The sequence below is a fragment of the Pristiophorus japonicus genome, chromosome 4 (assembly GCF_044704955.1).
Source record: "Pristiophorus japonicus isolate sPriJap1 chromosome 4, sPriJap1.hap1, whole genome shotgun sequence".
Lineage (NCBI taxonomy): Eukaryota > Metazoa > Chordata > Chondrichthyes > Pristiophoridae > Pristiophorus > Pristiophorus japonicus.
Genome location: NC_091980.1, coordinates 9,965,852 through 9,991,299, shown reverse-complemented (window position 1 = coordinate 9,991,299; position 25,448 = coordinate 9,965,852). Strand labels below are relative to the sequence as shown.

The 25,448-nt window shown below is 46.6% G+C and overlaps 1 protein-coding gene across 1 annotated transcript; it reads left to right on the top strand.

The window, feature by feature from the left end:
* The first annotated feature begins 330 nt into the window (after window positions 1-330).
* ndufa2 (NADH:ubiquinone oxidoreductase subunit A2) lies at window positions 331-24,981 on the top strand. Its single transcript, XM_070877163.1, has 3 exons — window positions 331-464; window positions 12,901-13,007; window positions 24,765-24,981. The coding sequence occupies exons 1-3, from the start codon at window positions 352-354 to the stop codon at window positions 24,851-24,853; spliced, it is 309 nt and encodes a 102-aa protein (XP_070733264.1). The 5' UTR covers window positions 331-351; the 3' UTR covers window positions 24,854-24,981.
* Window positions 24,982-25,448: the final 467 nt, after the last annotated feature.

The following is a 25,448-nucleotide window of genomic DNA, read 5'->3' as shown; positions in this document are numbered from 1 at the left end:
AATAGTCTCAATTTCCATTGGTCAGCAGGCATGTCAATCATCGCGGGTGACCTTTCCCCTTAGCTCCCGCCCTCCAACTGCTCCCATTGGTCTGGCTCCTTCCAATATCTCAATTACAATTGGTCAGGCTTCACATCAATCATCCCGTCCTTCCACAGCTCCGATTGGTGATTGCGCCGTCGCCGTTCCCCTTGGCGATTGGTCCGCTGCCACGTTAATCATTCTTCATCTCCCCCGCCATTGGGTGGTGGGCGGGTCGCCTCGCCGCTGATTGGCCGGTGCCCGTAGTCCATCACGAGGCGGCCAGTTGTGATTGGTGGGGGCGGGGCGAGGTGGCAGAGCTGGGGTAAGATGGCGGCGGCGGCGGCTGCTGTGGTGAGAGGGCTGGGCTCCAAACTGAGCCAGAGGCTGCGGGAGGTACGGATCCACCTGTGCCAGAGCTCAGCGGCCAGCCAGGGGGCCAGGTGGGTGACAGCGCGGGCGGGGGAAACGACCGGGGAGGGCACTGCCGGGGGCAGCGGTCCCAAGGGCGGCAGTCCCAGTGAAGGGCGGACTACCTCAGGGCTTCCCACCCACCCACCCACCCACACACACACACAGGCACCTGGGGTGAAGGGTCAGAGGTATTGGGGGCGATGTGGTGTGAAGGGCGAGGGTCGTCGGTGAATGGTTAGGGTCTCAGGGTGAGGGGGGTCGTCGGGGTGAAGGGCGAGGGGAATCGTCGGGGTGAAGGGCAAGGGGGGGTCGTCGTTGAATGGTTAGGGTCTCGGGGTGAAGGGCGAGGGGAGTCGTCGGGGTGAAGGGCGAGGGGAGTCATCGGGGTGAAGGGCGAGGGGGGGGTCGTCGGGGGTGAATGGTTAGGGTCTCGGGATGAAGGGCGAGGGGGGTCGTCGGGGTGAGGGGGGTCGTCGGGGTGAAGGGGGTCGTCGGGTGTGAATGGTTAGGGTCGTCGGGGTGAAGGGCGAGGGGGGTCGTCGGGGTGAAGGGCGAGGGGGGTCGTCGGGGTGAAGGGCGAGGGGAGTCGTCGGGGTGAAGGGCGAGGGGAGTCATCGGGGTGAAGGGCGAGGGGGGGTCGTCGGGGGTGAATGGTTAGGGTCTCGGGATGAAGGGCGAGGGGGGTCGTCGGGGTGAGGGGGGTCGTCGGGGTGAGGGGGGTCGTCGGGGTGAAGGGGGTCGTCGGGTGTGAATGGTTAGGGTCGTCGGGGTGAAGGGTGAGGGGGGTCGTCGGGGTGAAGGGTGAAGGGCGAGGGGGGTCGTCGGGGTGAAGAGCGAGGGGGGTCGTCGGGTGTGAAGGCCGAGGGGGGTCGTCGGGTGTGAAGGGCGAGGGGGGGGTGAAGGGTTAGGGAATTGGGGGAAGGGCGAGGGGCTCTCTGAGTGAAGGTTGAGGGGTTTGCAAGGGAGGGGTTGGGGTGAGGGTAGGGAGGGTGGGATGAAGAGGGAAAGTCTTGTGAAGGGACTTGGCTTAAGCGGTGGGGTTATCGTGTAACGGCGAAGGTTAGGATGAATAAGGGTTGGGTGAGGGGTGTGAAGTCGTAGAGGGGTGTGAAAGGTCATTTTAAGGTTCCCAGGGTTATCTAAATCAACAGCTTTTACAGCCCTTATCCACACGGGTGCTAACAGCCCGTGTGTGAAGCAACCATGGTGCAGCACCAAGTGAGTGCTGCATTGCCGAAGATGTTGTCTTATGGATGGGATGCTAAGGTGGATAGAAAAGATACTATGGCACTACTTCAAAGAATGAGGCCTCACCTGGAATATTGTGTTCAGTTTTGGTCTCCTAATCTGAGGAAGGACGTTCTTGCTATTGAGGGAGTGCAGCGAAGGTTCACCAGACTGATTCCTGGGCCAGCAGGACTGACATATGAGGAGAGACTGGATCTACTGGGCCTGTACTCACTGGAGTTTAGAAAGATGAGAGGGGATCTCATAGAAACATATAAAATTCTGATGGGACTGGACACGTTAGATGCAGGAAGAACGTTCCCGATGTTGGGGAAGTCCAGAACCAGGGGACATAGTCTAAGGATAAGGGGCAGGCCATTTAGGACTGAGATGAGGAGAAACTTCTTCACTCAGAGAGTTGTTAACCTGTGGAGTTCCCTACCGCAGAGAGTTGTTGATGCCAATTGATTGGATATATTCAAGAGGGAGTTAGATATGGCCCTTATGGCTAAAGGAATCAAGGGGTATGGAGAGAAAGCAGGAAAGGGGTACTGAGGTGAATGATCAGCCATGATCATATTGAATGGTGGTGCAGGATCGAAGGGCTGAATGGCCTACTCCTCCGCCTATTTTCTATGTTTCTAAGAGCGGGGAGCTCGCCAGGTGTCCTGACCAATGTTCATCCCTCAAACAACAGCACCAAAAACAGATTAACTGATCATTCATCTTGTATTCTGGTTGTGGGATCTTGCTGTCTGTAAATTGGCTGCTGCAATTGGCTATATAACAACTGTTGTGTTCTGGAATGCACTGCCTGAAAGTGCGGTGGGAGCAGATTCAATAGGAACTTTCAAAAGAGAATTGGATACATGCTTGAAAAGCAAATATTTGCAGGGTTTTGGGGAAAGAGCGGGGGAGTTGGATTGTTCTTTCACAGAGTCGTCACAGGCACGATGGGCCGAATGACCTCCTCTTGTGCTGTAAGATTGTATAACAGTGACTACACTTCAAAAGTAACCGGTTCCTTTTGACGCACTTTGGGATGTCTTGCAAATGTGATATGGTGCTGTATAAATATATATGCCCATTCGTATTGTTCAGATCGCGGTAAAAGAAATGGAGTCAAGTTAACTGCTGTCTTGTACAACATCATAACTTGTTTTTGAAAAAAAAGGTGATTTAGATAGAGCCCGATCACATTTTATCAACATTTCTCAAATTGCTTCACATGAGGAATTATTTTTGAAGTGCAGTAATTGTTACATAGACAAACACAGCAGCCATTCTCATCATCATAGGCAGTCCCTTGCAATCGAGGAAGACTTGCTTTCACTCTTAAAATGAGATCTTAGGTGGCTGAACAGTCCAATACGAGAACCACAGTCCCTGTCACAGGTGGGACAGATAGTCGTTGAGTGAAGGGGTGGGTGGGACTGGTTTGCCGCACGCTCCTTCCGCTGCCTGCGCTTGATTTCTGCATGCTCTCGGTGACGAGACTCGAGCTCAGCGCCCTCCCGCATGCACTTCCTCCACTTAGGGCGGTCTTTGGTCAGCGACTTCCAGGTGTCAGTGGGGATGTCGCAATTTATCTGGGAGGCTTTGAGGGTGTCCTTGTATTGTTTCCGCTGCCCACCTTAGGCTCGTTTGCCGTGGATGAGTTCTGCGTAGAACGCTTGCTTTGGGAATCTCGTGTCTGCATGTGGACAATGTGGCCTGCCCAGCGGAGCTGATCAAGTGTGGTCGGTGCTTCAATGCTGGGGATGTTGGCCTGGACGAGGACGCTAACGTTGGTGCGTCTGTCCTCCCAGGGGATTTGTAGGATCTTGTGGAGACATCGCTGGTGGTATTTCTCCAGCAACTTGAGGTGTTTACTGTATGTGGTCCACGTCTCTGAGCCATACAGGAGGGCGGGTATTATTACGGCCCTGTAGACCATGAGTTTGGTAACAGTTTTGAGGGCCTGGTCTTCAAACACGCTTTTCCTCAGGTGGCCGAAGGCTGCAATGGCGCGCTGGAGACGGTGTTGGATCTCGGCGTCAATACCTGCTCTTACTGATAGGTGGCTCCCGAGATATGGGAAGTGGTCCACGTTGTCCAGGGCCGCGCTGTGAATCTTGATGACTGGGGAATGGTGAGGTGCTCTGAGTGAAGGACGAGGGATTTTAAAGGGCGGGAGTGAGTGTAGGTTAGGGTCGGGAAGTTGGGATAAAGAGGGAAAGTCTTGTGAAGGGATTTGGCTGAAGCGGTGGGGTTATCGTGTTAAGGTGAAGGTTTGGGTGAATGGGGATTGGGTGAGGGGTGTGAAGTCGTAGAGGTTTGTGGGAGGTCATTTTAAGGTTCCCAGGGTTATCTAAATCCTCAGCACCCATGTAGATAAGGGCTGTAAAAGCTCACAGCCCGTGTGTGAAGCAACCATGATGCAGCACCAAGTGAGTGCTGCATTGCCGGGGATGTTGTCTTATGGATGGGATGCTAAGGTGGACAGAAAAGATCCTGTGGCACTACTTCAAAGAAGAGCGGGGAGCTCTCCAGGTGTCCTGACCAATGTGCATCCCTCAAACAACAGCATCAAAAACAGATTAACTGATCATTCATTTGTATTCTGGTTGTGGGATCTTGCTGTCTGTAAATTGGCTGCTGCAATTGGCTATATAACAACTGTTGTGTTCTGGAATGCACTGCCTGAAAGGGCAGTGGGAGCAGATTCAGTAGGAACTTTCAAAAGAGAATTGGATATATGCTTGAAAAGCAAACATTTGCAGGGCTTTGGGGAAAGAGCGGGGGAGTTGGATCGCTCTTTCACAGAGTTGGCACAGGCACGATGGGCCGAATGGCCTCCTCCTGTGCTGTAAGATTGTATAACATAAGAACATAAGAAATAGGAGCAGGAGTAGGCTATACAGCCCCTCGAGTCTGCTCCACCATTCAGTAAGATCATGGCTGATCTGATCAGATCATGGACTCAGCTCCACTTCCCTGCCCGCTCCCCATAACCCCCTATCCCCTTATCGCTCAAGAAACTGTCTATTTCTGTCTTAAATTTATTCAATGTCCCAGCTTCCACAGCTCTCTCAGGCAGCGAATTCCACAGATTTACAACCCTCTGAGAGAAGAAATTCCTCCTCATCTCTGTTTTAAACAGGCGGCCCCTTATTCTAAGATCATGCCCTCTAGTTCTAGTCCTCCCCATCAGTGGAAACATTCTCTCTGCATCCACCTTGTCAAGCCCCCTCATAATCTTATACGTTTCGATGAGATCACCTCTCGTTCTTCTGAATTCCAATGAGTAGAGGCCCAAACTACTCAACCTTTCCTCATAAGTCAACCCCCTCATCTCTGGATCAACCGAGTGAACCTTCTCTGAACTGCCTCCAAAGCAAGTATATCCTTTCGTAAATATGGAAACCAAAACTGCGCGCAGTATTCCAGGTGACTACACAGTGACTACACTTCAAAAGTAACTGGTTCCTTTTGACGCATTTTGGGATTTTTGCAAATGTGATATGGTGCTCTATAAATATATATATATATGCCCATTCGTATTGTCTAAATTGCGGTAGAAGAGATGGAATCAAGTTAACTTGTTTTTGAAAAAAAAATGATTTAGATAGAGTCATATCACATTTTATCAACATTTCTCAAAGTGCTTCACACGAGGAATTATTTTTGAAGTGCTGTAATTGTTACATAGACAAACACAGCAGCCATTCTATACCAGCAATGACCCTCAAACGATCAGTTAATCTCATTCCTTGAGGGATTGGTTGAGGGAGGTATGTTGATCGGACATTGACTGAACTGCCAGCTCTTATGTTGGAGGTTTTATGTCCACCGGAACAGGCAGATGGAGCCTCCGGTTAATGTATAATTTGAAGTGTGGCATCTCCGCAGTGTAGCACTGGAGTTTCAGCCAAGATTATCAGCTCTAGTTCTGGTGTGATAGGCTTAGAAAGAACTTGCATTTATATGGTGTCTTTCACAACCACTGGACGTCCCAAAGCGCTTTACAGCCAATGAAGTACTTTTGAAGTGTAGTCACTGTTGTAAGATAATCCAGAGATTCAGAACCAAGCTGATGCACATAACTTAAGGTCATGAATTTATAGGAACATAGGATATAGGAACAAGAGGAGGCCATTCAGCCCTTCGAGCCTAATCTGCCATTCAATGAGATCATGGCTGATCTGTGACCTAACTCCATATACCTGCCGTTGGCCCATATCCCTTAATACTTTTGGTTAACAAAAAACTATGAATCTTTTTAAATTAACAATTGATCTAACACCAATTGCCATTTGTGGAAGAGAGTTCCAAACCTCTACCACCCTTTGTGTGTAGAAGTGTTTCCTAATTTCACTCCTGAAAGGTCTGGTTCTAATTTTAAAACTATGCCCCCAGGTCCTAGACTCTCCAACCAGAGGGAATAGTTTCTCTCTATCTACCCTCTCTGTTCCCCTTAATATCCTGAAAACTTTGATCAAATCGCCCCTTAACTTTCTAAATTCTAGGAAATCCAACTCTAAATTTGTGTAATCTCTCCCATAACTTTACCCTTATTACAACTCATTTCTGATTTATAAGTAACCTTTTACCATGTTCTTTCCTCGTGTTTAAAGTGGGCAGTACTAATTTAATAACCATTCCTACTACCTTGCGGTTTTGCTGCACTGCCTTCCTTGGGGAAATTATGAGCCAGCTCTGGTTGGGCCATGGCTGTTCTATAGGCGGTGTGGAGGACTGTCTGTGAAAGAGGGACTGAAGAGAAGGGAGATCCAGAGAGGAACGACGAGAAGCAGAGATGTAGTGTAAGAAACTGGCTGTTGGGATAAATGATCCACATGCTGCACTTAACCAACACAGCAACAACAACAACTTGCATTTATATGGCGTCTTTAATGTAGTAAAACATCCCAAGGAACTTCACAGAAACATTATCGAAGAAAATTGGACCGTGAGCCACATAAGGAGCCATTAGGGAAGAAGACCGACCTAAAGCTTGGTCGAAGAGCATCTTAAAGGAGGAAAACAAGGTAGAGAGGCGGACAGCTTTTGGGAGGGAATTCCAGAGCTTGGGGCCCAGGCAGCTGAAGGCATGGCCGCCATTTGGTGGAGCGATTGAAATTGGGGATGATCAAGAGGCCAGAATTAGAGGAGCGCAGAGATCTCGGGGGTTGTGAGGCTAAAGGAGGTTACAGAGATGGGGAGGGGCGAGGCCATGGAGGGATTTGAAAACGAGGATGAGAATTTTGAAGTCGAGGCGTTGCGTGACAGGAAGCCAATGTAGGTCAGCGAGCACAGGGTAAAAGCGATTGAGCAAATGTTTTTGTCCATGCACTTTTGGTCTGATATTTTCTTGTGACAGCTTTGCAGGTAATACTGCAGTGGCGTGATGTCAGCTGCTCTGCCAGTTACAGAAAGGATAAATTGTTTGCAAGTTTAAACCTACTACGGGAAAAGGGTGGACAAGATTGGGCAGCGCGTAGCCTTCCAGCAAGATAGTCTTAAAATACTCACAGGTGTCAGTCGTAGCTCAGTCGGTGGCACTTCCCCTCTGAGTTAGAAGGTTGCGGGTTCGGGTTCACGTTCCGTTCCATGCCTTGGAGTACATAATCCAGGCTGACACTCCAGTGCAGTGCTGAGGGAGTGCTGCACTGTCGGAGGGGCAGTCATTCGGATGAGACGTTAAAGTCTGCTCTCTCGGGTGAACGTAAAAGATCCCATGGCACTATTTCGAAGAAAAGCTGGGAACTTCTCCCCGGTGTCCTAATAAGAAATAGGAGCAGGAGTCAGCCATTTGGCCCCTCGAGCCTGCTCCACCATTCAATAAGATCACGGCTGATCTGATCTTGGCCTCAGCTCCACTTCCCTGCCTCTCCGCACAACCCTTGACTCCACCTTAAATGTATTCAATGACCCAGCCTCCACAGCTCTCTGGGGCAGGGAATTCCAAAGATTCAGGACCCTCTGAGAGAAGAAATTCCTCCTCATCTCCGTTTTAACTGGGCGACCCCTTATTCTGAGACTATGCTCCCTTGTTATAGCTTCCCCCTCAGAATCTTATATAAAAACAAAAAAAATAGGTGCAGGAGTAGGCCATTCGGCCCTTCTAGCCTGCACCGCCATTCAATGAGTTCATGGCTGAACATGCAACTTCAGTACCCTATTCCTGCTTTCTCGCCATACCCCTTGATTCCCCTAGTAGTAAGAACTACATCGAACTCCTTTTTGAATATATTTAGTGAATTGGCCTCAACAACTTTCTGTGGTAGAGAATTCCACAGGTTCACCACTCTCTGGGTGAAGATGTTTCTTCTCATCTCGGTCCTAAATGGCTTACCCCTTATCCTTAGACTGTGACCCCTGGTTCTGGACTTCCCCAACATTGGGAACATTCTTCCTGCATCTAACCTGTCTAAACCCGTCAGAATTTTAAACGTTTCTATGAGATCCCCTCTCATTCTTCTGAACTCCAGTGAATACAAGCCCAGTTGATCCAGTCTTTCTTGATATGTCAGTCCCGCCATCCCGGGAATCAGTCTGGTGAACCTTCGCTGCACTCCCTCAATAGCAAAAATGTCCTTCCTCAAGTTAGGAGACCAAAACTGTACACAATACTCCAGGTGTGGTCTCACCAAGTCCCTGTACAACTGTAGCAACACCTCCCTGCCCCTGTACTCAAATCCCCTCGCTATGAAGGCAAACATGCCATTTGCTTTCTTAACCGCCTGCTGTACCTGCATGCCAACCTTCAATGACTGATGTACCATGACACCCAGGTCTCGTTGTACCTCCCCTTTTCCTAATCTGTCACCATTCAGATAATAGTCTGTCTCTCTGTTTTTACCACCAAAGTGGATAACCTCACATTTATCCACATTATACTTCATCTGCCATGCATTTGCCCACTCACCTAACCCATCCAAGTCACTCTGCAGCCTCATAGCATCCTCCTCGCAGCTCACACTGCCACCCAACTTAGCGTCATCCGCAAATTTGGAGATTCTACATTTAATCCCCTCGTCTAAATCATTAATGTACAATGTAAACAGCTGGGGCCCCAGCACAGAACCTTGCGGTACCCCACTAGTCACTGCCTGCCATTCTGAAAAGTACCCATTTACTCCTACTCTTTGCTTCCTGTCTGACAACCAGTTCTCAATCCATGTCAGCACACTACCCCCAATCCCATGTGCTTTAACTTTGCACATTAATCTCTTGTGTGGGACCTTGTCGAAAGCCTTCTGAAAGTCCAAATATACCACATCAACTGGTTCTCCCTTGCCCACTCTACTGGAAACATCCTCAAAAAATTCCAGAAGATTTGTCAAGCATGATTTCCCTTTCACAAATCCATGCTGACTTGGACCTATCATGTCACCTCTTTCCAAATGCACTGCTATGACATCCTTAATAATTGATTCCATCATTTTACCCACTACTGAGGTCAGGCTGACCGGTCTATAATTCCCTGTTTTCTCTCTCCCTCCTTTTTTAAAAAGTGGGGTTACATTGGCTACATTCCACTCGATAGGAACTGATCCAGAGTCAATGGAATGTTGGAAAATGACTGTCAATGCATCCGCTATTTCCAAGGCCACCTCCTTAAGTACTCTGGGATGCAGTCCATCAGGCCCTGGGGATTTATCGGCCTTCCATTCCATCAATTTCCCCAACACAATTTCCCGACTAATAAGGATTTCCCTCAGTTCCTCCTCCTTACTAGACCCTCTGACCACTTTTATATCCAGAAGGTTGTTTGTGAGGTTATCCACTTTGGTAGGAAAAATAAAAAAGCAAAATATTATTTAAATGGGGAGCAATTACAACATGCTGCGGTACAGAGGGACCTGGGGGTCCTTGTGCATGAAACACAAAAAGTGAGTATGCAGGTACAGCAAGTAATCAGGAAGTCAAATGGAATGTTGGCCTAAAATAGCTGATCTTGTCATTTATCTCATTGCTGTGAGATTTTGCAGTGCATAAATTGGCTTCTGGGTTTCTAACGTTACAACAGATCAAAAGCCTTTATGTTTCAGTAAAATCACCTCTCATTGTTCTAAACTGCAATGAGTATAGGCCCAACCTGCTCAACTCATATGACAACGCCCTCATCTCAGCAATCAACCTCGTGAACCTTCTCCTCTGAACTGCCTGCAATGCAAGTATATCCCTCCTTAAATACGGAGACCAAAACTGTACGCAGCACTCCAGGTGTGGCCTCACCAATACCCTGTACAGTTGTAGCAGGACTTCTCTGCTTTTATACTCTATCCCCCTTGCAATAAAGGCCAATAGTCCATTTGCCTTCCTGATTACTTGCTGTACCTGCATGGTAATCTCTGTGTTTCATGTACAAGGACTCCCAGGTCCCTCTGTACCGCTGTACCGCAGCATTTTGTAATCTCTTCCCCATTTAAATAATCATTTGCTTTTTTATTTTTCCTACCAAAGTGGATAACCTCACATTTTCCCACATTATACTCCATCTGACAATTTTTGCCCACTCACTTAGCCTGCCTATATCCCTTTGTAGATTCTTTGCGTCCTCTTCACAACTTGCTTTCCCACCCATCTTTGTATCATCGGCAAACTTGGCTACATTACACTCGGTCCCTTCATCCAAGTCATTAATATAGATTGTAAATAGTCGAGGCCAATATTTATTCATCAGCCATGACCTAAAATAGCTGATCTTGTCATTTATCTCATTGCTGTGAGATCTTGCAGTGCACAAATTGGCTTCCGGGTTTCTAACGTTACAACAGATCAAAAGCCTTAATTGGCTCTAAAGAGCTTTGGGATGTCCTGAGGTCATTAACGGGGCTATATAAATTCTTTATAATCGTCTCAGAAGACAACATTGTGATGTACTTTTTAGCACAATGCAGTCCTTTGGTATTTTAAAACCTTTTGTAAAAATAAGTTAAAGGAATGCTGTATTTTTGAGTAACTCGTTTTGTTCGCGTAACGCCCATGATTGGTCTCGGTTTGCAGTGCAGGGCACCACCAAGGTTTGTGGGCTATGGCAGTGCAATGGTTATGTTAGTGGACTAGTAATGCAGGGTATGTGATTACAACTCCCATCATCGCAGTTTGAGAATTTTCAGTTTTAAAAAAAAAAAGCTGGAAATAAAAAAGTTGGTCTCAGTAAAAGTGACCATGAAGCTGTCAGATTGTCATTTAAAAAAAAACCCAACGGGTTCACTGAAGTCGCTTTCGGAAAAGAACTCTGACCCAGTATATGTGATTCCAGTCCCACACCAATGTTTGATTCTTCACTGTTCTCTGAATTGGCCGAGAAAGCTTTCAAGGAGAAGGCCCACCACCACCTTAGAGTCATAGAATCACAGAAATTTACAGCACGGAAGGAGGCCATTTCGGCCCATCGTGTCCACGCCGGCCGACCAAGAGCTACCCAGCCGAATCCCACTTTCCAGCTCTTGGTCCGTAGCCCTGTAGGATACGGCACTTCGAGTGCACATCCAAGTACTTTTTAAATGTGTTGAGGCTTTCTGCCTCTACCACCCTTTCAGGCCGTGAGTTCCAGACCCCCACCACCCTCTGGGTGAAGACATTTCCCCTCATATCTCCTCTATACCTCCTACCGATTACTTTAAATCTATGCCCCCTGATTGTTGACCCCTTAGCCAAGGGAAACAGGTCCTTCTTATCCACTCTATCCAGGCCCCTCATAATTTTATACACCTCAATCTGGTCTCCTCTCAGCCTCCTCTGTTCCAAAGAAAATAGACCCAGCACCTTCAATCTTTCCTCATAGCTAAAATTCTCCAGTTCAGGCAACATTCCTGTAAAGCTCCTCTGCATCTTTCCAGTGCAATCACATCTTTCCATATGCCTTCTTAACCATCTTATCTACGTGGCCTGTACCTTGAGGGATCTGTGGACCTGCACTCCAAGGTCCCTTTATCCTCTACACATTTCAGTGTTGTACCATTTAATGTGTCTTCCCTTGCCTTGTTAGACCTCCCCAAATGCATTAACTCACACTTATCCGATTGAATTCCATTTGCCACTGTTCTGCCCACCTGACCAGTACATTGATATCTTCCTGCAATCTATAGCTTTCTTCTTCATTATTATCAACCACAGTCTATTTTAGTTTAATTTGCAAACGTCTTAATCATACCCCCAACATTCAAGTCCAGGTCATTGATACATACCACAAAAAGCAAGGGACCCAGCACTGAGCCCTGCGGAACCTCACTGGAAACACAAAAACACCCATCAACCATTACCCTTTGTTTCCTGCCACTGAGCCAATTTTGGATCCAACTTGTCACTTTGCCCTGGATCCCATGGGCTTTTACTGGATCGTGACCAGTCTGCCATGCGGGACCTTATCAAAAGCTTTACAAAAATCCATATAGACTACATCATACGCACTGCCCTCATTGACCCTCCTGGTTATCTCCTCGAAAAATTCAATCAAGTTAGTCAGACCCGACCTTCCCTTAACAAATCCATGCTGACTGTCCTTGATTAATCCGTGTCTTTCCAAATGAAGATTTAGCCTGTCCCTCAGAATTTTTTCCATTAATTTTCCCACCACTGAGGTTAGGCTGACTGGCCTGTAATTACTCAGTCTATCCCTTTCTCCCTTTTTAAACAAATGTACAACATTAGCTGTCCGCCGGCACCGCACCACACCTTCTCTGAGCAACTGGGGATGGGCAATAAATGCCGGCCTTGCCAGCGACACCCACATCCTGAGAATTAACAATAAAATAGGTGAGGTAAATTGCAGACTTTCGCAGGCGCAATACTGAAAAGCTGATGGTGCTGATGTTACCCGGTGTGCTGCAGTTCATCCATGTCTATCCATCGCTATTGATTGAATTTTCAACATAAGGGTTATGATAGAGTAACTAAGGAAAAACTGTTTCCAGTGGCAGAAGGGTGTCACATATTTAAGGTAATTGGCAAAGGAACCAGGGACGACGTGAGGAAAACATTTATGCAGCGTGCTGTTACAATCTGAACGCGCTACCTTAATGGGAGGTAGAAGCAGATTCAATAGTAACTTTCAAAAGGGAATTGAATAAATACTTGAAGTGGGGGGAAATTTACAGGGCTATGGGGAGAGAGCGGGGGAGTGGGACTAACTCGACAGCTCTTTCAAAGAGGCACAGGCACGGCGGGCTGAATGGCCTCCAGTTCTGCATCGTTCTGTGATTCTATAAAACTGTGGAGTTATTGTCGGTGTTTTGGTTCAATCAGGGATTTTGTCGAGCAGCACTATGTCACGCTGAAGAAGGCGAATCCAGATTTTCCCATTCTGATCCGAGAATGTTCTGGGATACAGGCTAAAGTGTGGGCTCGATACGGTGAGTAACCAACTGCATGTACTCGGGTCACAGCACCAATAGCACATTAAATCGGGAGAACGGAGTGATGTGGCTTAGACCAGGGCTTCTAACCTTTCCTTCGCTTCTGAGGCCCGCCCCCCCTCATGTTATCAAAATTCCACGGCCGCCCTGTAGCACTGCACAAGTACTTTTCCTGTCTAAAACTTAGTTATACAATTAAAAAATGTTTTTGTTTTACCTTTAATATGAAAATTGTTGCTGGTGCTGAGAAACGATCCTGTCAAGACATGGAAGGAATGTTCGTCCTGGCTCGGTAATTTTATTTTGCACTTCCTCCGATGTCCTCTATCATCCCCCACCCCCACCTCTGATGGCTGTCACCCCCCCCCCCCCCCCACCTCCTGTCCGCCTACGATGCCACCCCCTCTGAAGCCCCTGTCACCCCGTCACCCCCCCCCCCCCCCCCCCCACCGTTTCATCCCTCTATAGCCTCGGCCCCTCCTTATCTCTGTCCTCCTCCAGCCCTACAACTCTCCCAGACATAAGAAATAGGAGCAGGAGTCGGCCACAAGGCCCCTCGAGCCTGCTTTGCCATTTAATACGATCATGGCTGATCTGATCATGGACTCAGCTCCACTTCCCCGCCCACTCCCCCATAACCTTATCGTTTAAGAAACTCTATTTCTGTCTTAAACTTATTTAATGTCCCATCTTCCACAGCTCTCTGAGGCAGCGAATTCCACAGATTTACAACTCTCTGAGAGAAGAAATTTCTCCTCATCTCAGTTCTAAATGGGCGGCCCCTTATTCTAAGATCGTGCCCTCTAGTTCTAGTCTCCCCCATCAGTGGCAACATCCTCTCTGCATCCACCTTGTCAAGCCCCCTCATAATCTTATACATTTCGATAAGCTCACCTCTCATTCTTCTGAATTCCAATGAGTAGAGGCCCAACCTACTCAACCGTTCCTCATAAGTCAACCCCCTCATTCCCGGGATCAACCGAGTGAACCTTCTCTGAACTACCTCCACAGCAAGTATATCCTTTCTTAAATATGGAAACCAAAACTGCACACAGTATTCCAGGTGTGGCCTCACCAATAGCCTGTATAACTGTAGCAAGACTTCCCTGCTTTTATACTCCATCCCCTTTGCAATGAAGGCCAAGATTCCATTGATCACTTGCTGTACCTGCATACTATCCTTTTGTGTTTCATGCACAAGTACCCCCAGGTCATAGAAACATAGAAAGTAGGTGTAGGAGTAGGCCATTCGGCCCTTCGAGCCTGCACCACCATTCAATATGATCATGGCTGATCATGCAACTTCGGTACCCCATACCTGCTTTCTCTCCATGCCCCTTGATCCCTTTAGTCGTAAGGGCCACATCTAACTCCCTTTTGAATATATCTAACGGACTGGCTTCAACAACTTTCTTTGGTAGAGAATTCCACAGGTTCACAATTCTCTGAGTGAAGAAGTTTCTCCTCATCTCGGTCCTAAATGGCTTACCCCTTATCCTTAGACTGTGACCCCTAGTTCTGGACTTCCCCAACATTGGGAACATTCTTCCTGCATCTAACCTGTCCAGTCCCGTCAGAATTTTATATGTTTCTATGAAATCCCCTCTCATTCTTCTAAATTCCAGTGAATATAAGCTTAGTCGATCCAGTCTTTCTTCATATGTCAGTCCTCAATAGCAAGAATGTCCTTCCTCAGATTAGGAGACCAAAACTGCACACAATACTCAAGGTGTGGTCTCACCAAGGCCCTGTACAACTGCAGTAAGACTTCCCTACTCCTCTACTCAAATCCCCTCGCTATGAATGTCAACATGCCATTTGCCTTTTTTACTTCCTGCTGTACCTGCATGCCTACCTTCAATGACTGATGTACCATGCCACCCAGGTCTCGTTGCACCTCCCCTTTTCCTAATCTGTCACCATTCAGATAATCTACCTTCCTGTTTTTGCAACCAAAGTGGATAACCTCACACTTATCCATATTAAACTGCATCTGTCATGCATTTGCCCATTCACCTAATCTGTCCAAGTCCCCCTGCAGCCTCTTAGCATCCACCTCACAGCTCACACCGCCACCCAGTTTAGTGGCATATGAAAACTTGGAGATATTACATTCAATTCCTTCGTCTAAATCATTAATATATATTGTAAATAGCTGGGGTCCCAGCACTGAACCCTGTAGCACCCCACTAGTCACTGCCTGCCATTCTGAAAAAGACCCGTTTATCCCGACTCTCTGCTTCCTGTCTGCCAACCAGGTCCCGCTGTACTGCAGCACTTTGTAATCTTTCTCCGTCTCTGGCCTCTTACGCATCCCTGATTTTAATTACTTCATTATTGGCGGCCGTGCCTTCAGCTGCTTAGGTCCCAAGCTCTGCAGTTCCTTCCCTAAACCTCTCTACCTCTCTCTCCTTTTTAAGATGCTCCTTAAAACCGACGTCATTGACCAAGCTTTTAGTCACTTGTCCCAGCATCATCTTGTGTGGTTTGGTGTCAAATTCTGTTTGGTAGTCGCTCCTGTGAAGCGCCTTGGGATGTCTTACTACATTAAAGATGTGATATAAATACTTGTTGTTATGACATATTATTCTGTTTAAAGTGTTGCCAATAACCGCTTGGGGAAAATGTCTTGTCCCGTACAGCTTTTAGCTGCAATGCAACAGTAAAGGTGTAAATAATCTTTAGCGGGTTAGGGGGCTGGGGGCAATGTAAGGTCCAACCTAATTAAAAGCAAACGTGCAAATACTACAGAAAGCTCCTCGCTGCCCTGTTCTGTGTGGGAGAGAAAATAAATCAACAAACTGGAAAACACAAATTACAGACGGTCTCTAAATTGTCATTGCTTGTCCGACCTCCACTTCATTTAGAGTTAGATGTGGCCCTCACCGCTAAAGGGATCAAGGGGTATAGAGAGAAAGCAGGAATAAGGTACTGAAATGCATGATCAGCCATGATCTTATTGAATGGTGGTGCAGGCTCGAAGGGCTGAATGGCCTACTCCTGCACCTATTTTCTATGTTTCTATCATCACAAACATCGAGACGGATCCAGACGCATTAACGGAAAACCCAGCCCAGCATGGTGGAAGCAGCAGGTGTTGATTCATCCCAATGCAAATTAGATATGATTTCTTTCAAAAATAACATTGTGGGATTCAGTGAATAAGCAGAAATTTTGGGAAGACCGAAGCCATTGTTTTCGGTCCCCACCACAAACTCCATCCCCTAGCCACTGACTCTATGCCTCTCCCTAACATCTGTCTGAGGCTGAACGACACTGTTTGCAACCTTGGCGACATATTTGACCCTGAACTGAGCTTCCGACCACATATCCGTAGCATAACTAAGTCTGCCTACTTCCACCTCTAACATTGCCCGTCTCCACCCTTGCCTCAGCTCATCCGCTGTGTAATCCCCCGACCATGCCTTTGTTACCTCTAGACTTGACTATTCCAACGCACTCCTGGCTGGCCTCCCATGTTCTACCCTACGTAAACTTGAAATCCTCCAAAACATGGCTGCCCGTGTCCTAACTCGCACCAAGACCCGCTCATCCATCATCTTCATCATAGGCGGTCCCTTGTATCGAGGATGACTTGCTTCCAGGCCAAAAAGCGATGAGTTCACAGGTGCTTCAATGAAGGACCTAATATTCCAGGTCCTGAACTACATGTTGAAAGGTGGAAGATGCCTGTGCGTGGATTTTTTTAACATGGGGTGACCGTTGCACACCAGCCACCACACGGGCTTGGTGGCAAGGATTAACCAAGACGACTGGAGACTGCTCTGCTGCACAGACCTAGTGCGTGCACATATCGCAGTGTGGGCTGGCCCGTGCTGCCCCGGGCCTGAACTCGCTCCTCCCCTGAGCCCTGATCATCCCTCCACAATCTCTCGCCGCTCCTTCTTTAATCTGCATATAGATTGGGCTAACCAAACTGGTAGCAATACAGCGGAGAAGGATTTCCTGAACTGTATTAGGGATGGTTTTCTAGACCAATATGTTGAAGAACCAACGAGAGGGCTGGCCATCCTAGACTGGGTGATGTGTAATGAGAAAGGACTAATTAGCAATCTTGTGCGAGGCCCATAATATGGTAGAATTCTTTATTAAGATGGAGAGTGACAGTTAATTCAGAGACTAGGGTTCTGAACTTAAGGAAAGGTAACTTCGATGGTATGAGACGTGAATTGACTAGAATAGACTGGCGAATGATACTTAAAGGTTGACGGTGGATAGGCAATGGCAAACATTTAAAGATCACATGGATGAACTTCAACAATTGTACATTCCTGTCTGGAGTAAAAATAACACGGGGAAGGTGGCTCAACCGTGGCTAACAAGGGAAACTAAGGATAGTGTTAAATGCAAGGAAGAGGCATATAAATTGGCCAGAAAAAGCAGCAAACACGAGGACTGGGAGAAATTTAGAATTCAGCAGAGGAGGACAAAGGGTTTAATTAGGAAGGGGAAAATAGAGTATGAGAGGAAGCTTGCTGGGAAAATAAAAACTGACTGCAAAAGCTTCTATAGATATGTGAAGAGAAAGAGATTAGTGAAGACAAACATAGGTCCCTTGCTGTCAGATTCAGGTGAATTTATAATGAGGATCAAAGAAATGGCAGACCAGTTGAACAAATACTTTGGTTCTGTCTTCACGAAGGAAGACACAAATAACCTTCCGGAAATACTAGGGGACCGAGGGTCTAGTAGAAGGAGGAACTGAAGGAAATCCTTATTAGGCGGGAAATTGATGGGATTGAAGGCCGATAAATCCCTGGGGCCTGATAGTCTGCATCACAGAGTACTTACGGAAGTGGACCTAGAAATAGTGGATGCATTGGTGATCATTTTCCAACAGTCTATCGACTCTGGATCAGTTCCTATGGACTGGAGGATAGCTAATGTAACGCCACTTTTTAAAAAAAGGAGGAAGAGAGAAAACGGGTAATTATAGACCGGTTAACCTGACATCGGTAGTGGGGAAAATGTTGGAATCAATTATTAAAGATGAAATAGCAGCGCATTTGGAAAGCAGTGACAGAATCAATCCAAGTCAGCATGGATTTATGAAAGGGAAATCATGCTTGACAAATCTTCTAGAATTTTTTGAGGATGTAACTAGCAGGGTGGACAAGGGAGAACCAGTGGATGTGGTGTATTTAGACTTTCAAAAGGCTTTTGACAAGGTCCCACACACGAGATTGGTGTGCAAAATTAAAGCATATGGTATTGTGGGTAATGTACTGACATGGATAGAGAACTGGTTGGCAGACAGGAAGCAGAAAGTCTGGATAAACGGGTCCTTTACAGAATGGCAGGCAGCGACAAGTGGGGTGCCGCAGGGCTCCGTGCTGGGACCCCAGCTATTTACAATATACATTAATGATTTAGATGAAGGAATTGAGTGTAATATCTCCAAGTTTGCGGATGACACTGAGCTGGGTGGCGGTGTGAGCTGTGAGGAGGACGCTAAAAGGCTGCAGGGTGACTTGGATAGGTTAGGTGAGTGGGCAAATGCATGGCAGATGCAGTATAATGTGGATAAATGTGAGGTTATCCACTTTGGGGGCAAAAACACGAAGGCAGAATATTATCTGAATGGCGGCTGATCAGGAAAAGGGGAGGTGCAACGAGACCTGGGTGGCATGGTACATCAGTCATTGAAAGTTGGCATACAGGTACAGCAGGCGGTGAAGAATGGTTTGTTGGCCTTCATAGCTAGGGGTTTTGAGTATAGGAGCAGGGAGGTCTTACTGCAATTGTACAGGGCCTTGGTGAGGCCTCACCTGGAATATTGTGTTCAATTTTGGTCTCCTAATCTGAGGAAGGACGTTCTTGCTATTGAGGGAGTGCAGTCAAGGTTCACCAGACTGATTCCCAGGATGGCAGGACTGACATATGAGGAGAGACTGGATCGACTGGGCCTTTATTCACTGGAGTTTAGAAGGATGAGAGGGGATCTCATAGAAACGTACAAAATTCTGACGGGACTGGACAGGTTAGATGCAGGAAGAATGTTCCCGATGTTAGGGAAGTCCAGAACTAGGGGTCACAGTCTAAGGATAAGGGGTAAGCCATTTAGGACTGAGATGAGGAGAAACTTCTTCACTCAGAGAGTTGTTAACCTGTGGAATTCCCTACCACAGAGAGTTGTTGATGCCAGTTCGTTGGATATATTCAAGAGGGAGTTAGATATGGCCTTTACTGCTAAAGGGATCAAGGGGTATGGAGAGAAAGCAGGAAAGGGGTACTGAGGTGAATGATCTTATTGAATGGTGGTGCAGGCTCAAAGGGCCGAATGGCCTACTCCTGCACCTATTTTCTATGTTTCTATGTGTCCTCCTCACAATTTGCTTTCCCACCCCATTATCATAGGCAGTCCCTCGGAATCGAGGAAGACTTGTTTCCACTCTAAAAATGAGTCCTTGGGTAGTTGAACAGTTCCAGTCACAGGTGGGACAGATAGTCGTTGTGGGAAAGGTGGGTGGGGCAGGTTTGCCGCATTTTTGTATCATCAGCAAATTGCGCTCGGTCCCTTCATCGAAGTCATTAACATAGATTGAGGTAAATAGTTGAGGCCCCAGCACTGATCCCCATGGCACGCCACCACTTACTGCTTGCCAACCGGAAAATTACCCATTTATGCCAACTCTCTGTTTTGTTAACCAATCCTCTCTCCATGCTAATGTATTACTCCCAACCCAGTGAGCTTTTATCTTGTGCAGTAACCTTTTATGTGGCACCTTATCGAATGCCTTCTGGAAATCCAAATACACCACATCCACTGGTCCCCCTTATCCATCTTGCTCATTACATCCTCAAAGAACTGCAGCAGATTTATCAAACATGATTTCCCTTTCATAAAACCATGCTGACTCTGCTTGATTGAATTATGTTTTTCCAAATGTCCTACTACTGATTCCTTAATAGTGGACTCCAGCATTTTCCCAGTGACAGATGTTAGGCTAACTGGTCTATAGTTTCCTGCTTTCTGTCTGCCTCCTTTTTTTAAATAGGGGCGTTACATTTGCGTTTTCCAATCTGCTGCGACCTCCCCAGAATCCAGGGAATTTTGGTAAATTACAACCAATGCATCCACTATCTCTGCAGCCACTTCTTTTAAGACCCTAGGATGTAAGCCATCAGGTCCAGGGGACTTGTCCACCTTTAGTCCCATTATTTTACTGAGTACTACCTCTTTTTAGTGATAGTGATTGTATTAAGTTCCTCCCTCCCTATAGCCCCTTGATTACCCACTATTGGGATGTTTTTAGTGTCTTCTACTGTGAAGACTGATACAAAATATTTGTTCAAAGTCTCTGCCATTTCCCTGTTCCCCATTATTAATTCCCCAGTCTCATCCTGTGGGGGACGAACATTTACTTTAGCCACTCTTTTCCTTTTTATGTACCTGCAGAAACTCTTACTTTCTGTTTTTATATTTTGTGCTAATTTACTTTCATAATCTATCTTCCTTCTCATTTTTTTTTTTAGTCGTTGTTTGCTGGCTTTTAAGTTTCCCAATCCTCTGGCCTCCCACTAGTCTTGACCACATTGTATGCCCTTGTTTTCAATTTGATACCATCCCTTATTTCCGTAGTTAGCCACGATGGTTATCCCTTCTCTTACAGTCTTTCCTTCTCATTGGGATATATTTATGTTGAGAGTTATGAAATAGCTCCTTAAATGTCTGCCACTGCTCATCAACACTTTAATCTATTTTCCCCGTCCACTTTAGCCAACTCTGCCTCATACCTTTATAGTCTTATTACTGGTTTGAGATCCAACTTTCTCACCCTCCAACTGAATTTGAAATTAAACCATGTTATGGTCACTCATTCCTCGGGGATCCTTTACTGGGAGATTGTTTATTAATCCTGTCTCATTACACAGTACCAGATCTAAGATAGCCTGCTCGTTGGTTGGTTCCGCAACGTACTGTTCAAGGAAACTATCCCGGATACACTCTACGAACTCTTCCTCAAGGCTACTCTGGCCAATTTGATTTGTCCAATCAATATGAAGATTAAAATCGCCCATGATTATTGCTGTTCCTTTTTTATAAGCCTCCATTATTTCTTGATTTATACTCCGTCCAACAGTGTAGCTACTGTTAGGGGGCCTATAGACTATGCCCACCAGTGACTTTTTCCCTTTATTATTCCTTATCTCCACCCAAACTGATTGAACATCTTGATCTTCTGAGCCAGTATCATTTCTCACTAACACAATGATCTCATCCTTTATTAACAGAGCTACCCCACCTCCTTTTCCTTTCTGTCTGTCCTTCGTAATTGTCAAATAAAACTGAATATTTAGTTCCAAGCCTTGGTCACCTTGCAACCATGTCTCTGGAATGGCTATCAGCTCATCACCATTTGTATCTCTTTGTGCCGTCAACTCATCTATTTTGTTATGAATGCTGCGTGCATTCAGATAAAGAGCTTTTAAATTTTTTTTTTTTAACCATTTTTTTCCTGCTTTGACCCCACTTTCTGATACACTTTTATGTTTGTACATTCTGTCTCTCGCTGGCACGCTTTGGTTTTCAATTCCCCCAGTGCTATCCTGTTCTATTGCCGCCTTATTTTTTGACTTTTAAAATTTTCGCTCAGTTGAACCCTCCCCACGACTATTTAGTTTAAAGCCCTCTCTACAGCCCTAGTTATTCGATTCACCAGGACCCTAGTCCCAGCACGATCTAAGTGGAGCAGTCCGAACAGAACAGCTCCCTCTTACCCCAGTACTGGTGTCAGTGACCCACGAACCAAAACCCATGTCTCCCACACCAGTCTTTGAGCCGTGTGTTTAACTCTCTGATCTTATTTACCCTATGCAAATTTGCTCGTGGCTTATTACCTTTGTGGTTTTGCTTTTTAATTTGGCCCGTAGCTGCTCATAATCCCTCAGCAGAACCGCTCTCTTTGTCCTACCTATGTCAGTGGACCACGACAACTGGATCTTCCCCCTCCCACTCCCAAGTTCCTCTGCAGCCCAGAGGAGATGTCTTTAACCTTGGCACCGGGTAGGCAATATAGCCTTCGGGATTCACGCTCTCGGCTGCAGAGAACGGTATCTGTCCCCCTAACTATACTGTCTCCTACCACTATGGTTCCTTTTACTCCTCTCACTTGAATGGCCCCCTGTACCACGGTGATGTGGTCAGTTTGCTCATCCTCCCTGCTCTCGTCCACACAGAGAGTAAGAGTCTCGAAACTGCGGGACACGAGCAAGGGCTGAGGCTCCTCCATCCTGAGTCTCCATACCTTCCTCATTTGTAGTCACACCCTCCTGTCCCTGACCACGCAACGAATTTGAATTAATTACTCTAATTGGTGTGACTAGCTCCTGGATCGGGACGTCCAGGTAACTCTTCCTCCCTGATGTGTCGAAGTGTCTGCAGCTCGGATTCCAGCTCATTAATGCGGAGCCGAAGTGCCTCGAGCTGCAGACACTTGCTGCAGGCAGATGTGCTACAAAGGCAAGAATTAATTAAGGACCGTCAGCACAGATCTGTAAAGGGAAGATCATGTTTGACTAACCTGATTGAATTTTTTGAGGAGGTAACCAAGAGGTTCGATGAGGGTAGTGCGTACGATGTAGTATATATGGACTTTAGCAAAGGTTTTGTTCGGGTCCCACATGGTTGACTGGTCATGAAGGTTAAAGCCCATGGGATCCAGGGCAAGTTGTATCCAAAATTGGCTTGGAGGTAGGAAGCCAAGGTAATGATTGATGGATGTTTTTGTGACTGGAAGGATGTTTCCAGTGGGGTTCTGCAGGGCTCAGTACTGGGCCCTTTGCTTTTTGTGGTATATATCAACGATTTAGATTTGAATATAGGAAGTATGATTAAGAAGTTTGCAGACGACACTAAAATTGGCTGTGTGGTTGATAATGAAGAGGAAAGTCGTGGGCTGTGGGAGGATATCAATCTACTGGTCAGGTGGGTAGAGCAGTGGCAAATGGAATTTAATTCAGAGAAGTGTGAGGTGATGCACTTTGGGAGGGCTAATAAGGAAAGGGTATACACATTAAGCGGTCGGCCACAAAGGGACCTTGGAGTGCTTGTCCACAGATCCCTGAAAGTAGCAGGCTAGGTGGCTCAGAAGGTATACGGAATGCTTGCCTTCATTGGCCGAGGTATAGAATATAAGAGCAGGGAGGTTATGCTTAAATTGTATAATACTTTGGTTAGGCCACAGCTAGAATATTGCATGCAGCTCTGGTCGCTGTATTATAGGAAGGACGTGATTGCATTAGAGAGGGTGAAGAGGAGATTTACTAGGATGCTGCCTGAAATGGGGAATCTTAGCTATGAGAACAGATTGAATCAGCTGGGTTTGTTCTCATTGGAACAGAGGAGGTTGAGAGGAAACCTCATTGGGGTGTACAAAATATTGAGGGGCCTGACATAGTGGATAGTAAGGGTCTATTTCCCTTGGTGGAGGGGTCAATTACAAGGGGGCATAGTTTTAAGGTGGTTGGTGGAAGGTTTAGAGGGGATTTGAGGGGGGGCTTCTTTACGCAGAGGGTTGTGGGGATCTGGAACTCGCTGCCTGGAAGAGTGGTGGATGCAGAAACCCTCACCACTTTTAAGAGATGGTTGGATGGGCACTTAAAGTGCCGTAACCTGCAGGGTTATGGACCTAGAGCTGGTAATTGGGATTAGACTGGATGACCTTTTGTTGGACGACGCAGATATAATGGTAAGTACTGTAGGGAATCGAATAAGGCCAGGGTGATCTTCTGGACTAATTTCGATCACCTGGATGGGTTGGAGAGGAATTTTCCCAGATTTTTTCTCCCTAAATTGGCATGGGTGTTTATCTGGTTTTTGCCTCTCCCAGGAGATCACATGGCTCCGGTTGGGGTGGAATGTAGAATGTTTCAGTATAAGGGGTGTCGCAGTTGTGTGAGGCGGACTGGTTGGGCTGGGTGCTCTTTGCCTTTCCGTCACTGTTCATATGTAACCTTTAGGGCTGCTGACCAAGGGCCGTGTGGCTTTTTGCCGGCCGGAGCGGACATGATGGGCTGGATGGCCTCCTGCGCTGTAAATTTCTCTGTTTTTATGTGGTCGTCGTGGACCTTTATGGTGTCCACCAGTTCCCACATGTTGCAGCAGTGACACATTGCCTGCCCTACCATCTATAATGTATTTAATTAATTAGATTGTTTTTAATCCTGACCCCTAATTTAAGGCCCTTAATTTAAAGCAAGAAAAGAGAGAAAAACTCACTTCTCTGCTTTCCTGTGATGTCGAATGTAGTCGCCCTGTTCTCCTTTGTCGCCCTCTGAATTTAAATTCCCCAGCTCCGATGGTGGGATTTGAACTCATGCCCCCAAATCATTTGTCCAGGCCTCTGGATTACTAGCCCAGTAACATAACCACCACTCCACTGACCTGATTATCTGGTCATTATCACATTGCTGTTTGTGGGAGCTTGCTGTGCGCAAAGTCCTTGTCATGTTTCCTACATTTGAAGTGTATTGTTTTTAAGATACTTCATTGGCTGCAAAGCGCTTTGAGCATCTTGAGGCTATAGAAATATGTTCTTTTTCCATCTCTCCCTCCTCCCCCCTCGACTGGGGGGGAGGAGGGAAAGCACAAGCCAAGGCAAAATCTGTCATGTTATTTTTATTTTCCCCAGGCACGACACTTGACTGGAGACTGAACTCTGCAGTAAATGAGACGGAGCATTATTAATCTGCTTGTGCTGCCTGTTTTCCTTTATTTCCCTCTTGTTTCAGAGTTTGGAAGAGAGAGAAGTTTACCGTTGGATAATTTGAACGCCGAGCAAGTGGCAAAGGCACTGGAGTCTCTAGTTAGCAAGCCGTGAACTGCAGAGCAAACGGACCGTGAAGGACAAAGTTAAATTAAAAAAATATATAGTGGCGCGGGAATGCTTCTGTTGGCCTTGTCTGATTTCCCAAATGCAACTGTAAAATAAATCTAATTTAACATGGATTTGTGTGCTGTGTGCTCATCTTCCACTTGCCTGGCCTCTTGTGCATCCTCGGTTTCCATCGCTCCACCAATGGCGGCCGTCCCTTCAGTTGCCTGAACCCTCAGCTCAGGAATGGCCTCCCTAAAACTCTCCAGCTCTCCTCTTTAAAACATAGCACATTAAAACAAAGGACATTCTTGCTGTTGAAAGAGTGCAGCGAAGGTTCACCAGACTGATTCCTGGGATGGCAGGACTGACATATGAAGACTGAATCGACTAGGCTTATATTCACTGGAATTTAGAAGGATGAGAGGGGATCTCATAGAAATATATAACATTCTGACGGGATTGGACAAGTTAGATGCAGGAAGAATGTTCCCGATGTTGGGGAAGTCCAGAACCAGGGGTTACAGTCTCAGGAAAGGAGTAAGTAATTTAGGACCGAGATGAGGAGAAACTTCTTCACTCAGAGAATTGTGAACCTGTG